We start from the raw sequence: 16811 nt of genomic DNA, 5'->3' as shown, positions 1-16811 counted from the left end.
CGAACGTTGGCAACTTTAGGTGAACATACTTCGGAGGTGTTGGCGAGTGGTTTTTAAAATGACGGACAAGCATACGGTATTATTTCTTTGTCACAAACATAATTACATTGTATTCTCGGTTGAGGATAAGGCAGATTTGGAATGACAAAATTAATTAGTTGATGCAATGATGTCAAAAAGAGGACTATTGCAGCAAAACAAAGTTTTAAAAAACTACGTATGGTGCGCGCCATCTTCATTTCAGGGCGCCGCCCATATGATATAGAATTAAATAATTATATTCTATATCTTCGGTTGCGAGTCGTTTGCGCGAGTGGAACGCACCCCAGGTAAACACATTTACTGAATTGGGCTATCAACCAAAATCAACTTTCACCAGTGACACAATTTAGTGTCTCGACTGGACTATTTCCAAAGGAGGAGTCCAACCACGGACTAGGGTGGGGGGGGGGGGGCTCGCTGTTTTCACAGCAGCCCGCACTACACTGTATGGTGAACCAAAGTTTGAATTCTCACCAGTTACACTAACACATAAACGTCCTTAACTAACAGATCTCAGTGATGTAGAATGTGCAAAGGATCCCATAGCAGGCGTTGATGCTGGCCTCGTCAGTCAAAATGAAACATCAGACTCAATCACCCTACAAGCTGTACACGTCAGAGCAAAACTACTGGATCTAGTGGCTGAGGTAAGGTAGTATTCATAAGCATTCAGGTATCAACTAATTATAGTTATCAACTGTTTAGGTGTCTGGGTACTTTTTGTACACTATTAGGTGTCTATATATTAAAGGGTCTGGGTACTTTTTGTGGACAACAAACACAAAAAACACTGCCCTAAAAACAATGTCATGAAAATAATTTTCGTCTCAATGACCATGAGAAAAATCGTGCTTTCTTGACATTGTTTTACTCATTTCTCGAAAACTACAGCACCTCATCCAGAAACTTATATTTTAAGGTTCGCTTTCTACCATCATTATCTTCAAATGGTGTAAAGTTTAATGTAAATCTGTGGAAATTGTGTTTACAGGTTTGTTATGTTTATGTTGAGACATTAGTGAGAAGACTGGTCTTTGACAATTCCGAATAGTTTCCAGTGTCTTCAAGCTAAGACATTCCAATGTTGAATCAACCAGGTAGTGGTCCTGCAGTCGTATCGTAACAATAGTGACGAAACCATGGAAGCCAAGTACGTATTTCCACTAGACCAATCAGCGGCAGTTTGTGGATTTGAGGCTTTCATCAATGATAAACATGTAGTTGGTGTCGTGAAGGAGAAGGAAAAAGCTCACAGGGAGTATCGCCAAGCAGTGGAGGCTGGGCACGGAGCTTATCTTATGGACGAAGAATTTCCTGTAAGTTACTTATTCATAGTAGTATTATTAATAGTAACAATAGTGATATTAATTTGGGAGGCTAATCATCCCTACTTGCAGCTGGCGAAAGCTGAATTGTTGAGGACGCGGCTACAACGTGTTCGGGCTGCATGCATGGAATGTGTCTCAGGCAGCCTTACATTGAGCACAGCCAGAGATCGAAGTGCTTAACTTTTCAAGATAGAGGAAAACCGGAGGGCCTGGAGAAACTTCCTTATTGCATGAAAAAAAGAACCATTGCACAACTCTACTCACATGGCCCTATAGCTGGGAATCGATCCAGGGTCAATAGTGAGAGGCGAGCACTTAGCCGCACGTGCCACCCCGGTGACTCTCATTACACTGGCATGCATCAATCGTCCCAATGGTGCCTTCGACCACCCAACAATGACAAAACTGAAAACGGATGCATTTCAAGTCAATAGTGAAAGTGTCACTGAATTAGGGAGAACCATAATTTATTTTCAGTGTTGCTTTTAAAAGTTACCAACTTGCATCACACTTTGTAGTTATCTGTTGCCATAATCTTTATTTTTAAACAGAGACTTGTCTTTCTTGTGTGGTGTAAGCATGAACGATGGCAATGGTGACGAGTGAAAACCTTGTTTTGACAGTGTCTTTTTGTTTGACGTTTAAAAGAAAATGGTTGCAAAGTTAACTCCGTTTTCATCTGTTATTTTTAAGCATGTGTTCTCGGTCAGCGTTGGCAATCTTCCCCCACAAGCTGATGTTCTCATTAAAGTGACGTATGTGACAGAACTTTCCGTGGAGGGCGACAGACTTGCTTTTAATCTTCTCGGTACCGTTGCACCATGGAAACGCCAAGAGGTTCTTGCTAAAGGGACACCCTCAGAGCGAGATGTTGTCGATGTTGAACTAGAAACAATTTACAAGTAAGTTTTAACTTGTCCGTTATGCTAACGATATTAAATTTATCATTGTGATCGAGTTACAACTTTTCGTCCATTTCTCCTCAACAAATATGGCCGTTCTTGACAGTGATTTGTATTTGATGTGTTTGTTATTACAGGGAGCAGTCGATTCATGTTGCAGTTACCATGGCGTCTAAGATCACAAGTATCGAGTCATCTACACATTCTATTCTTGTTAAAGTAAGCCATGGATTCTTACACACACAAAGTTCGAAAAGGTGGTAACGAAAATGATACAGAATTCCCGATCGGATTCTTGTACGATTCACACAGGAACCCCGCCGTTTTGCGGGATTCTGGCAGAGATAATTCTCCGAGTGTTGAAAATTTGACACACTACGTTATAGAGGACACCTTTTTGGGGGGCTTTCTGTTGTTGTTCCCGTATTGAAGCAATCCTTGATGGTTTTGTACACAAATGACTTCAGAGGACCCATGAAAACAAAGAACCAACTAGTGAGGACCTATTGAAAAATGTCTTCGGAGGGTAGGCCATACAAACACATTTCTTAAAGGTGATATTTTTGATGTTTGGATTTCTTTCTCAGCAATCGGATAACAAGGCGTCCATCAAGCTCGGCAAAGACTCCAAACTCGATGAAGGGTTTCAGCTATTGATTGGTATAGAGGAGATTCACAAGCCAAGAGTGTGGATAGAAGAGCCGGAACCAGGATCTGATGACCAGGTAACACAGATGTTGCTTGCTTGTTTTGTTTGGGTCGTTTTGCTTGGACCAACGACCTCGGATTGTAATATTGTATTAGTAGTGAAAGAATTCTCCTGAAGACGAGCAGAGTATACTGTTCAAGACCAAACCGGCTCTTTTCAGAGCCAACACTCCCCTTAAAGAGATTTTACACATGTGTACCCGCAAGTTTACTATTCATATTTATATTTAAGTTACTCTTAACTCTTAAAGGGTTTTGTATTGCAGGGGCTTGTGCATATTGGTTGGTTTCTGTTTAAGGTGCGATATATTAATTAATATGCTTCATTTAAGTGCTTCATTTGTTTTTGCTTAGATTTATGGGGTACACTGTTACCAAGTACTTCAAACAACAACTTTTTATTTTAATGAAATATCTTGTAAGTATCTTGTAAGTATATTTCTATGTAACAAGTAGTTCTATATCAACAACAGGCCGCCATGCTGGTATTTTATCCTGAACTGGATGTGAGTAACCTAGCTAATCCAGAGATGGTCCTTGTAATGGATTCATCAAACTCCATGAAGGGAAGCAGTCTTGAAGAGGCCAAGAAAATACTGCTTCTTATTGTGAAGAATCTTCCTTCAAGTTGTACCTTCAATGTGGTAGTCTTCGGTACAGGTAGGCCTTTATGCATCTCTGGGTGCAGCATTCACACACGGAAACCATGGGATTTTAAATCTCTAACAAATGCTTCAAGGCTATCTTTGGAAATTTACGTTTTTCAGCATACTTCTTATTGATTTAAAGTCGACAGGGGAACTTAAGACGAAAAAGTTTTGCAGAATACTTACTACCAATACCATCTTTATAATAAGTAGGCCTTCTGTTAAAAAAGTATATATGACCCCCCCCCTTTGTGTGGGTATGCACAACATGTACCTTATGATAAATAAGTCTTGCAAAGGTTTGAACTGACTTCCCCCCTCTCATTTCGGGGACAGAATTCGATGAGCTTTTTCCCGCAAGTCAACAAAAGAGCAGAAAGACTGTCAAATCGGCCAAGGAGTTCATTAAAGGCTACAGTGTTGGAGGAGGAACCGACTTCTGGCGCCCTTTGCAGTCACAGAACTTGCTGAAACAGGAGCACGCGCATAGAAATCTGTTCCTGGTAACTGACGGTCATCTGAATAACGAAGAGGCGACTTTGAGAGCTGTTGGACGCAACAGAGCCTTCACAAGAATCTTCACGTGTGGTGTGAGGTAAATTACGTCTACAGCAAGTGTTAAACTAAAATTGACAATCTATGTACGAGGTGCATTGAATGTTTTAGTTTCTGTTGGTACAGGCAGGGTTGTAAGGCATGGCAATCTTCAAGCATTCCTCCCATCCTAGCTCGATGCTTAGTCCTATGATAACAGGGCCCAATTTCATAGCGCTGCTTAACGGTATAAGCAAATTTGCGTGCTTACTGTAGCAGAACAAAATTGCTTAAGCCTTAGCGTATTTCACAGGTTAGCAGGAAAATTGGGCGGCCATATTGCGTGTTTACCGTGGATTTGCATTGTGACGTCATTTATTTTCGTGTGGTAAGCACCGGAAGGTTAGCATGCCTTTTCATGAAATAGAAATCACACAGTAAGCACAAAATAGGCCGCTAAGCAGCGCTATGAAATTGGGCCCTGGTCTAGAATGGCAGAGCCCACGGGTTCGAATCTAACCAACGAGTTAGGATTTGTCAACAGGACTCAACATAATTATTGTAGAGCTAAAACAGACCAAGATGCAATATACAATATTACCTAAGAAAAATTATATTGCAAACTTTGTGAGATTTTGATATTAGAGATTTTACATTTTAGAGATTTTTTGTATATTTAATTGTATAATTTAAATTATTTTTTAAAATGGAATACAGCTCGGCGGAGGCCCCAGGAGTTTGTTACCGACGCACTTTCACACTGTCCCACATGCTATTCCATGAATACCCTGGGATTTTACCGCTTACCCCTACTCCAGGACAGTGGTGGCTATTCCCAGGGATCATGGCAATTTGCCGGGGTAAATCACGGTAAAGCGATCCAAGTGTGAAAGGGCTAGCCGTTAATCATAGGGTTGCCCCATAGAGTAGTTTAAAAAGGTCTTTACTTAATGAACAAAATATTTGGCTAGAGGGCCATCACAGACTTGTTCTTTGAAAACGTAAAGTTTGGCACTACATAACCAAATAACTTTCTGATGACATATCCAGTGTTGTAGTTCTCGAGACCGGTCTCCCCCTTGACACTCTGGTCTTTGTCTTGGTGTCGACTTGCTTGGTCTTTGTCTTGGTCATTGTCTTGTCTCGGTCTTGGATATGCTGGTCTTGGTCTTGGTGCTGTCTTGGCTTGGTCTCGGGTGTACCGGTCTTGACTACAACACTGGACAATCTGATTGTGTGCCAAATTCCATGCTTGTGTTATCAATGGCACAGTTCATCCAAACATCTGCTCCAATTGTTGTAACCAATATCTTGAGATTGTCTTGACTTTGTTTGATTTGACTGATGTAGTGCGACAGCAAATCGTCATCTTCTTGCGGCTGTTGCAAGACAAGGTGGAGGAGCTTTTGAGTTCTTTGACAGTGCAGCGAAATCAACCTGGGAGAAAAAAGTGAGTGGGCCTATATGTGGTTGAAATTTATGCCCAATAAAGGGAAGGTACACGTTTGGTAATTACTCAAAACAAATAGTAAAAAAAATTACTTGGTAACAAGCATTGGAGAGCTGATATTATACAAAATTATTGTTTTTAACAATTTGGAACAACGATTATAGATTAAGCTCCAGGTTTCCCGAGCCAGTCAGCCTGCCGTAACATCAGTGAGTGTCCAGTGGGATCAAGACAGTCAAGAAACCCTTCCACTACTCCAAGCTCCCGCTCAAATCACCTCCTTGTTCAGGAAGAACCGTCTCATTGTCTACGGGCTGTTGCGAAACTTTGCCAAGGTACGGGATGGCATCAACTATGAATTCATACCCTTATTAAAGGAACACGTTGCCTTGGATCGGTCGAGTTGGTCTTTGGAAAGCGTTTGTAACCGTTTTTTATAAAATGCATATGGGTAGAAAGATGTTGTAAAAGTAGAATACAATGATCCACACAAACATGCCTCGAAATTGCGTGGTTTTCCTTTTACCTCGTCGACTAACTCGTCGGCCATTTATGGGGGTCAAAATTTTGACTCCCATAAATGGCCGACCATGTTAGTTCGCACAGTAGAAGGAAAACCACGCAATTTCGAGGCAAACTTGTGTGGATCATTGTATTCTACTTTTAAAACATCTTTCCAACCATATGCATTTTATAAAAAACGGTTACAAACGCTTTTGTTTTGACCAACTCGTCCGATCCAAGGCAACGTGTTCCTTTAAGCCTGAAGAAAATGTGACGCTTAAATTTAACAGTCAAAACAGACTGTGCAGGTCTTGTGTGGGTCTAATGTTGGGGCCCTCGAAGTTCTGTTCTGTGGTACTTCAGTCCCTTGATTTTGGTATTATGTGTCACCCATGATGTAAATTTTTTACACCCGTGCCTTTTTAGTGGCCCTAAAAATTAAACAAATTCACTCACACCAAAAACAGAACATTATGATGTGTACACCATGATTTCAAAATGTCTGATTCTGAACTTTGTACTATAATATACAATCAATTAATGGCATTCCATAAGAAATGCTGTCCGTCTTTTGGTCCTTCCAAGGCAAAAGAGCCCATGCAACTCGAAAAATTACATTTTTAGAAAAGCAAGTTTTTTTGGTAAAAATAAAATAACCCCTACAGGACGAAAGTTTAAAAAGAGAATGAGATAGGACATGTTACATTTACCATACTTTGTATGCTTTTGAAATGTGAAATGAGAAAAGTACCCTAAATTAACCAAGAAAAGATCTTATTAAAAACAACAACTTTTGGAGAGCTGTATTGCCGTGGAAGTGTTGCTTTAGTCTAAGGTAGAATGCTTCTGATTTCACAGTTGTAGTAATTTAATGAGGGGTTTTTGGTATTGTTTTCCTCTAGGCAACGCTTTTTGCTGAAGTAAACGGCAAAAAGGTTGAGACAGTACTCTCTGCAATAGACCAACCGCATACCGAAGGAAATGTAAGAAACTTATTCAGTTGATTCCCGTCATAGGCTCTGAAAAATCATGTCCCTATCTATAGGGGGGTGGGGGAGCAAAGACTAATTTAATATTTGACCACAATCTAGGATTCCCTTTGTATAAGATACCTTAGGTTTTATTAATGATAGTCAAGACGTTACTTCAACCCTCTGGGCCTAAGACTCCCTCATTCTGATCTCGCTTGAGTCTTGCATCATTAAATGTGACCTTTATCACACCGGGAATCTGTGACTTTGGTTACCATTGGCTTTTTCGAAACCACGGCTATGCTCCGGCTCAGGTGTCATCTGCCTGAGTGAAGCTCCGATCAATAGCCAAGCCAATACTGTTTTTTCGAAAACATTACAGGGAAGCTCAATTTTAAGATTTTCCTTATAGTTTCGTCAGAAAAAATCGGAGGACGTAATTTTCACAAGTGGTTACTATTAAGTCCACTAGTTAGAAAAGGAAATGAACAGAAATAACAGTTGTTATTGTCGGATGAAAATGATGTGTATAGCCTCAAGTAATAAAAGGCATATGTATAAGAGTAAAAACAGCGTTCCCTGTTAGAAGAATTGTACCAAAGAAGTGATACAAACAAATAGATCCCGACGGGATCCCACAAGGAATCCCGACGGGATCCCACCGGGTATCCCGACGGGATCCCACCGGGAATCCCGACGGGAACCCACCGGGAACCCCGACGGAATCCCGACGGGACCTCACCGAGCCCGACGGGATCCCACCAAGAATCTCGACGGGATCCCACTGGGAATCCCGACGGGATCCTATCGGGAATCCCGACGGGATCCTACCGGGAATCCCGTTGGGATCCTAACGGTATTCGAAAGGGATCCCAGCAGAATCCCGGTTGTGGACTAGATCTGTGGCTATATCATTTGGCCCCAAAACATTGAAAGAATGTATCCTTCCGGTGAAACATGTCAATTGCACATTATGTAATAATTGCAGGCAAAATTGAAGGAACAGTGGCGTGATCCATACAATTTTGTACCTCTGCCTACAGTGCTCAATTGCCCACTGTAGTGTTTGTATTAATATGCATGCGTGAATGCAATTTTAAAAGGAAGGGTCAATCAAACTGGTTTATTTATTTTAGATTAAACTTTGAAAACAAATAATCAAAACAAAATCCTGCCTGGAACAGATAATCCACAAGTTGGCAGCACATGCTGTGATCAGAGACTGGGAAGAGGGCGTCCTTCACGCTGACCGCCCGGAACACGAGGCTCAAAAGCATGAGCTTAAGTCACGAATTGTAGAGCTGAGCATTCGCCATTCGATCGTGACACCTATGACAAGCTTCATAGCAGTTGAAGAAAGAGAAGAAGTAAGGAGATATGATGGTGTTGTAACATGAAATACAAAGTCCAGGGTAGATATACAATGATGGGGGGGGGGGGGGGGGGGGAACAGTCTAAATCTCACTGTACAGATAATAATACCAGCACCAAAATCTTCAAATGCCGTCTGACCAGGGCCCAATTTCATAAAGCCTGTAAGCACAAATATTTGCTAAGCATGAAATTTGTCCCTTTATAAAAACAGGATTACCAACTAAATTTCCAGGATAAGCAAACAACAGCGGAGCAATATGGAACCCATTAAAACTTGGTTGGTAATTTTGTTTTTATCAAGGAAGAAATTTCATGCTAAGCAATTTTTGTGCTTACAGACTTTATGAAATTGGGCCCTGAAGACAAAAAAAATAAGACGCCAGAAATCGAGTTTCTTATTTTGATTGCTGCAATCGAAATATAGAGTGATTAATTTGAACACTCAGCATTGGATTTTGTTCCCCTTAATCTGACCATCGCAGTTTACCCCCCCCCCCCCCAATGTTCCAAATTTTCAGCACACTATATTTACCTCTAAAGAAGTCACCCCGCCCCCTTTGCGGTATGTTTTTTTTTTTTTGCGTTCCTTGTGATTCATGTTTTTCAAAATGTTCCACGAATTTGATTTTGAGACCTCAGAATTAGATTTTGAGGTCCTGAATTCAAGCATCTGAAAGCGCACAACTTCGTGTGAAACGGGTTGTTTTTTCTTCCACTGTTATCTCGCAACTTCGACGAGCAATTGAGTCTTCAAATTTCACAGGTTTTTTTTGTATGCATATGTTCAGATACACCAAGTGGGAAGACTGGGTCTTTGACAACTACTAATAGTGTCCAGTGTCTTTAACCATCCATCCTGATTGCATTTATATCAAGGAAGAGCAGAGGCATCTTGCAGAAGGCCAAAAGCTAGAATTGCTTCAAACCGTGGAAGATCTTCTCTCATCAGAAGATGTTGATCAGCTGCCAACCCTAAACTGGGAGGAGCCCAGTGTAGCCAAACACCCGGAGGTGAGTTTGTAGGCGGCAATGGCAACTATTCACCGGGCGGTTCTGGGTCACCGCCATGTTTTCGATTTATTCGTTGTGAATTTTTGATGTCAAAATTAGTATCGCATTCGCAGTAAAGCCCGGCTTCCTGCGAATGCGAATGCGAAGCGAATTTGACGTAAATTTGATGTCATAACCCTCCTTTCGCAGCGATATTCGCAAGTGAGTTGAGCAAAGTTGCTGCTCTCACAGAGTGGCGAATGTTCTTGCGAACATTATCTGAACTGCGCGTAGAATTCGTCCAAAATGGCGGTTGGATAGTGAATATTTTCATCTCGGTCTCACCTCTCGATCGTCCTCGGTCGGCCCTCTCCTTACCAATATCTTACGAATATATTACGAATGCTTACCAACGCTTGCCAATGCCTTTACGAACGTTGCAAACGCTTACGCACGCTATTACCAGGGTTACCAATGCTTACGAAAATCACGCCGAATGACCGTCTTCGCAACATTCGCTGAAATTAACAAACCGGTTTGTAAATTGAGCGATCTTCGTAAGGAGGTGGGGAATTATTTGTGAACGTTCCGAATTTGTTACCAGCGCTCATAACGAAGACACGGCGAATGCTGCGAAGTTTGAGCGATTGTCAAATAATGTCCTTCCGATAGCATATTCGCTAGCATATTCGCTAGCATATTCGCTAGCATATTCGCCGTGTGAGAGCTGCATAAAGTGACAGATCTTCGTAAGGGGGTGGAGAATGACTTGTGAACGTAGTAAATTTGTGGCGAATATTGCGAAGTTTGCGCGATTATATTTACGTTCGTAAGCACATTCGCTAGCATTTTCTCCCTAGTGTGAGAGTAGCATTAAGTATGCACCGGGATTTATATGCCAAAATATTGAGGTAGTCTTTAAAGGAACACGCTGCCTTGGATCGGTCGAGTTGGTTTTTGAAAAGCGTTTGTAACCGTTTGTTATAAAATGCATATGGTTGGAAAGATGTAAAAGTAGAACACAATGATCCATGCAAACATGCCTTGAATTTGCACGGTTTTCCTTTTACCTCGTCGACTAACACGGTCGGACATTTATGGGAGTCAAAAATGGCCGACCGTGTTAGTTCGCACAGTAAAAGGAAAACCACGCAATTTCGAGGAAAACCACGCAATTTCGAGGAAAATTTGTGTGGATCATTGTATTCTACTTTTACAACATCTTTCTAACCAGATGCATTTTATAACAAACGGTTACAAACGCTTTTTTATAGACCAACTCGTCCAATCCAAGGCAACGTGTTCCTTTAAGGAAGGGGTCATAATTTGTGGTAAAAACCTTTAACAAGTGTTTAAGTGTTTTATTTTCATCTGAACGCTTACTTTTTATGAAGATTGTAGTGATAGTATAGTAAGCATCCTGCAAAATTATTTGGTCTGGAGTCCCCTTCGTTGATAAGAAATAAATAAAATTACTGTCAACAAGTTTTAATCTCAAAAGAATTCTTGACGCTAGTTTTGGAAATTGATATTTTTCTGGTGTCTGGTTAAATACTGCGGCTATAAAGATATGGTTGGTACCCACTTTTACTTGCTAATAATCAAATGGATTCGATACTCCACTCATATTTTGGCAAAATAGGAAGACTCTAACAAAGAACTTGATCTATATACAGCTCAGTTGGTACAGAGCACTGGCACTTTAAAGTCACATAGAAGTGGTATTTTTTCAAAATATAGCTTTTGTCACCAACATATTTGTTTTGATGAGTGGAATGTAAATAAACAGTTAACTAAGGTTTCAGTTCTTATGTTATTTACAAATTTAAGAGTAGACCCCGACCCGAGAGGGCGCTGTTCGTGGCGTCAATCGAGGCAAACTTTGCCTGTAATGCGTCGAGTAAACACAGTTGCAAATTACATGTAAGGACCATGTCGTGAGTTTGTACGTTTTCTGAATGCAGAAAAACACTTTTTGAAATATACCAACTCACGACTTGGACGTATGTACTTTGCACGTGTGTTTACTATACGCATTGCAGGCAAAGTCTGCCTCGATTGACGTCACAAAAGGGGTAGGCGGAGTCAGCCCCCGAACAACTTTATATATTTTTTACACGTATAAATATTTCCAGGTGACTTTAAACCGGAGGTCGCTCGTTCAAATCCCGCTCTATTTTGTGTTCAAGCTGAAATCATTTAAATAGTTACCCAGTCTCTTTCCCTTGTGGTTTATACCCGTTTCATCAAAGGACAAAAATCTGCAATGGCCCTTTAGCCAAATATCGTTCTCATGACATACTCTGACTAAAGGCCCGGTCACACAGGCCTCGATAACGAGAACGAGAACGAAAACGAGAACGTTAAAAATGCATGCCTTCGAATGGTTGAATATAAGCGTGGCGGCGTATTTTGCGTGGAGCAATTCAACCAATCGAGAGCGTGCATTTTATCGTTCTCGTTTTCGTTATTGGGGTCTGTGTGACCTGGCCAATAAGCCTAACTTTGCTTTTGTATCTTATTCCAAGCTGATATCATTAAAGACACAACCACATCACAAAAATGGCATACTACAAAAGAAAACATACATTACAGAGCTCCACAGGTGTAAATTACTTTGCCAAGATAAATGAATCTAACAACGAAAATGACTTGGGTGATGATTTATCCAGTCAAGATTATAGATAGCATCTTGAAAGACTTGTTCAATGAATCCTGAATGTTTTTCAGAATTTCTCGTGAATTATGTCAGTTAATGTTTATAATAAAACTGCAATTATTGAATCACGTTTGATTGCAGATCTCGCCTTCTAATCTTGTGAACAAACTCCTCCAGACGGCTATTGCAGCAGCAGACTCATATTCCTTCAAAACTGCTGAGAAGTACTTTTCAAAGGCCTACAAAGTAGCCAAGGAAAAACTGTCTCACACTCAACCCCTTACCTTAAAGGTAAATATCTGTATAATTCCATTGTATATTCCTATAGTTTCATCTAATGAGACAACTTGAGCTCTTTTGGTGTTTCTGATCAGCAGAGTGTGGGTTCGAGTCACGGTTTTTACACTAATGTGTCATTGAGCAAGCCACTAAAACTATTAATAATTGCTTTGTTATTCAGACGCAACGTTTTAAGCTGTGTCCTGTGTGTTATAAAAAATATCAATGCTTAAAGGCACTATGGAAACTATTGGTAATTACTCCAAATAATTGTTAGCATAAAAACTTACTTGGTAATGAGCAATGGAGAGCTGTTGATCGTATAAATCATTGTGAGAAACGGCTCCCTCTGAAGTAACGTAGTTTTCGAGAAAGAAGTATTTCCCACTAAAATATTGTAATTTGATTTCGCGACCTCATAATTAGATTTTGAGGTCCTAAAATCAAGCATCTGAAAGCACACAACTTGTGACAGGGGTGTTTTTTCTTCATCTATTATCTCGCAACTTCGACGACCAACTGAGTTCAAATTGTCACAGGTTTGTTGTTTTGTGCATATGTTGAGATACACAAGAGATACACAAAGTCAGAAGACTGGTTTGGCGATTACTAGTGTCAAGTCTCTTAAAGGACACTCTTATCGCTATGTGCTCGCCCTTGTGTATATGATAATGCGTTTATCTTCAAACATAAAGGCGAACCTAAAGTGAAGAAGAAGAAGAAGAAGAAGAAGAAGAAGAAGAAGAAGAAGAAGAAGAAGAAGAAGAAGAAGAAGAAGAAGAAGAAGAAGAAGAAGAAGAAACATCCCAAAATGGGTTTAATTTGTATGGGTTTTGACAACCCTGGCTGACTGCAGTTTGCTGGCTTTATGTGCATGGACCTGTTGTGCTGTGCTAACGTAAATGTTTCAACCAAACCGTAACAAAGTTGTAAGGCGAGGCTTTATAAGGTTGGCGAAGTTTTAGAAAAGAAATAAATTTTCCAAAGGAATTTGTTCGAAAATGACGACGGATGACAACCAAATAAGTATGTAAAAAATGAAATAAACACTGCAACTAATGGGAGAAAAAAGACAAGGTCTCTTTTTACTGGGTTGACAAACGTGTGTGAACGCACCTGTCTAAAGATGAGATGATCTGGAAATAGTTTTACACGTGTTTTTGTTTTTTTAGGTTGCTCATCGCTTTTCAAAGTTCTGTGCTCGTGTTGAACCTGATATGAGGCAGGCATTTGATCTTGTCAATGATGCCTCTGAGGAGGTGAAGAAACATTTACCGGCAGAGGTTCTGGAGACGACGTTATCGGAAGGTAAAATCCAAACAGTCTTTCAATCAACTTTAAGTCTACCCTATATATAACAACTCTCGGGTCATTATTGAGGTCTGATCCATATTTGAGTCAGGCTAGCCGGGAAACTGGTTGAAACATGGGATTTTAGCTTATGAGGGTCTGCTCCAGAATGACCCATTTGTGTGTCATTTTGGGTCACACTGGCCCATAACGGCTCAGATGTGCCGATCCATGGAACCGGGTCAGCCAGGAGTTTTTGGAGGGAAATGTAACTTTGACAAACACACAGCTTCTATCTAATCTTCTGTACTTCGAGAATTCCCCGCGTACAGAATTAAAGCCTAGGAAGAAATCGGACATGCCTGCCCAACCCTGCCCCACCCATCTTGACCCGTGGCCCCAGTTATTTAGATACTTTAAGAGGACGTACGTCCACAAGGTTTCTCAGACATATTGTACGTTGGACAGAAAGGTTTGTTGGACATAGGCCTACTGATCTGCAACAAACGTTCATAATGGCAGTAAAAACAGCACGATAAATAGCCTGAACTTCTGATGTCACACTTTTTCGAGGCTCATGAATATAACGCCATTTATGAATTAGATGAACCGTGGTTTTTAACGTTAACAGATTTCTCCAATGTGGATGAGCTGGACTCTTTACAGCAAGCTGTTGAATGGGCGGAAACGTGAGTATTCGTTCCATAAATGACTGGTGTGTAGACCATTCGATCGCCTTGAACTACATTCTTGTGCCTTCCAGGTGGCAGGCGGTATACTGCGCTGGGCATTTAAAACATTTCGTATCATACATTTCGTGGTGACGTCATGCACCTCGTGCAAGCCCCAAGTGACCCGTTCCACGAGCAGGGCACTTGGGGCTGACCCGGGTGAGCCCCTGAAATGACGTAAAGCTATTTGAACGCACCGGGCAGATCGGGGTCGACCAGGGGAAGCTAATCAAACGCACATGTATGTACGGTTGTAATGTCCATCCAATGTTGGCCCTAAACAACGACATTGGATGGCACCTCACCGGTGGTTTCCTTTTGACTGCGCTCGTGGATGGGCAGGGTGAACTTAAACCAGTTCAACATCCGCATCTGGACATTATTTCGTTTTTCTTCAGCACATAAGAAATGTCATTCTCAAACATTTTCCAGATGTTTTTTGTAAGGATTCCCTTTTTAAATCGATTTCGAACAGCAAAATTCCCCATTGATAAGCACTACGACAGTGGCAAATTTAGATGTGCAGAAAAAATAGTTGCAGCCGGGCTCTAAGTTCATTAAACTGCTGCGCATAATAAATTTACAATTATCCGGGGAATAAGTCCATCGCAGTTTAATTACTATAATCTTTACGCCAATGGGAGTTTTTGGGACGCTTGGTGGCAGCAGACTTACCAGGTAAAATTCATTGATCTCGGTAATGTGCGTATGCTCAGAGCTATACGTAATCACTGGAAATTTACCTGAATTCTGCTGCCACTTCGTGCTCCAAAGTCTGCCATTGGTATTCTTTGTTTGGAAAAGTTGTGTGCGCGTCAAGCTTACTTGGATATGGTCTAACCTCTTTTTACCAAAGAACTTGACATCTCGATAATTTAAAATATGAAGCAGGATTGGAAGCTTTGTATGCTAAGGATAATAATTTATATTCCATTCTCGGTTAATGACATGCTTCAGTCGAAATGTTGAGAATAAAACAACCGGTATACTTCTTATAGCCAACTTATTTTCAAAATGAGATTATCATATGGCTGCGCCTGTCATTCTAAGTTTTGCTTTATTAACGAGACATGCGTTGTTTGCTTTGTTTGTATAAAAATATTAAATAGTAGTATTGCAAAGCCATTCCGCAGCTAAACTCCTTCAGAGGTTATGCTTAAAGACACTGGACACTACTGGTAATTGTGAACGACCATTCCTCTCACTTGGTGCATCTGAACGTATGCATAAAATAACAAACCTGTGACAACTTGAACTCATTTGGTCCTCGAAGTTGCGAGTTAATAATGGAAGAAAACAACACCCTTGTCACACGAAGTTGTGTGCTTTTAGATGCTTGATTTCGGGAACTCAAAATCTTATTGAGGTATCGAAATCAAATTCGTGGAAAATTAATCTTTCTCACACTGTAAAAAAATTGGGTAAAAAAATGCCCAACCTTTTACCCAATTAAGGGCGAATAGTGAACTCCTCCAACTTTTGGGCAAAATATTACCCATCAAAGTTGGGCACTCTGATTGCCAAATAATTGGGTATATTTCCTCATCAATAGTTGGGTATATTTTGCTAACCAACAGTTGGGTAATATTTTGTTTACCCATTTTCTGGGTATTTAATACATTATCAATAATCCACTTATTGGGCGATGATTTAACCCTTTTCGGTGTTATCCAACAAATGGTGAACATATTTAACCCTTTGATTTACAGTTTCTCCTGTGATACGTCATACAACCAGGCATAGAAAATATCTTTTCCACGATGGCAAACGGTAGTGAGCTGTGACCTCGACATCTCTCTCAAAATCGAGAGGGTGCTCAGTGGTTTGTAGATGCTTTGGAAGGTTAGTTTTTAACTAAATACAGTTTGTTTCCTGTTCAGTTGTTGTACACAGTCGTGACAGTTGCAGCGCAAGCACACGCATACATGCCACAACCGGCATTGCACATAATGGCATGATGAAACTGAAACTAAAAACTGAAACTAATTCAACAGTAGTGTCGCTGTGTTGCTCGCTCTGCAACTGTCACGACTATGTACGACTGAATAGAAAACACAACTTCATATTTAGTTAAAAACTAACCTTCAAATTTGATCTATATCTACTGGACAACCCCGCTCGTCACAGCCACTCCTCCACTCGCCATGTTGGAAAATATCGCTATGTTTTTTATACCATACCCAACTTTTGGGCAACTCTTTGATCGTAGTGCGCATGATCGGATGATTTCGACCAACTGATGTGCATCATTTTAACCAACAATCAAAATTAATTAAAGTTACCCAAAAAGTTGCCCAATAAATAAGCAAAAGTGTAACCAACAGTTATGATAAATTCAGATTACGAATTATTTGCCCAACACTTGCCCAACTTTTGTTCCGCTTTTTAAACAAAAAATTGGC

General features: G+C 40.6%; 1 protein-coding gene across 1 annotated transcript in view; it reads left to right on the top strand.

Moving 5' to 3' along the window:
- The window catches only part of LOC139937280 (protein mono-ADP-ribosyltransferase PARP4-like), a 35692-nt gene that overhangs the window by 11387 nt on the left and 7494 nt on the right, over positions 1–16811 (top strand). Inside the window, exons 12-26 of the mRNA XM_071932382.1 lie at positions 553–689; positions 1140–1358; positions 2064–2272; positions 2410–2491; positions 2860–2997; positions 3454–3640; positions 3964–4222; positions 5512–5611; positions 5776–5946; positions 7018–7098; positions 8271–8453; positions 9337–9471; positions 12251–12400; positions 13561–13696; positions 14310–14367. Of these exons, the coding sequence (XP_071788483.1) occupies positions 553–689; positions 1140–1358; positions 2064–2272; positions 2410–2491; positions 2860–2997; positions 3454–3640; positions 3964–4222; positions 5512–5611; positions 5776–5946; positions 7018–7098; positions 8271–8453; positions 9337–9471; positions 12251–12400; positions 13561–13696; positions 14310–14367 (2245 nt within the window). The remainder of the gene's footprint in view (positions 1–552; positions 690–1139; positions 1359–2063; positions 2273–2409; positions 2492–2859; positions 2998–3453; positions 3641–3963; positions 4223–5511; positions 5612–5775; positions 5947–7017; positions 7099–8270; positions 8454–9336; positions 9472–12250; positions 12401–13560; positions 13697–14309; positions 14368–16811) is intronic.

Source organism: Asterias amurensis, chromosome 5 (genome assembly GCF_032118995.1).
Source record: "Asterias amurensis chromosome 5, ASM3211899v1".
NCBI lineage: Eukaryota > Metazoa > Echinodermata > Asteroidea > Forcipulatida > Asteriidae > Asterias > Asterias amurensis.
The sequence above is the reverse complement of the archived record's forward strand: the minus strand, read 5'-3'. Positions and strand labels throughout refer to the sequence as shown.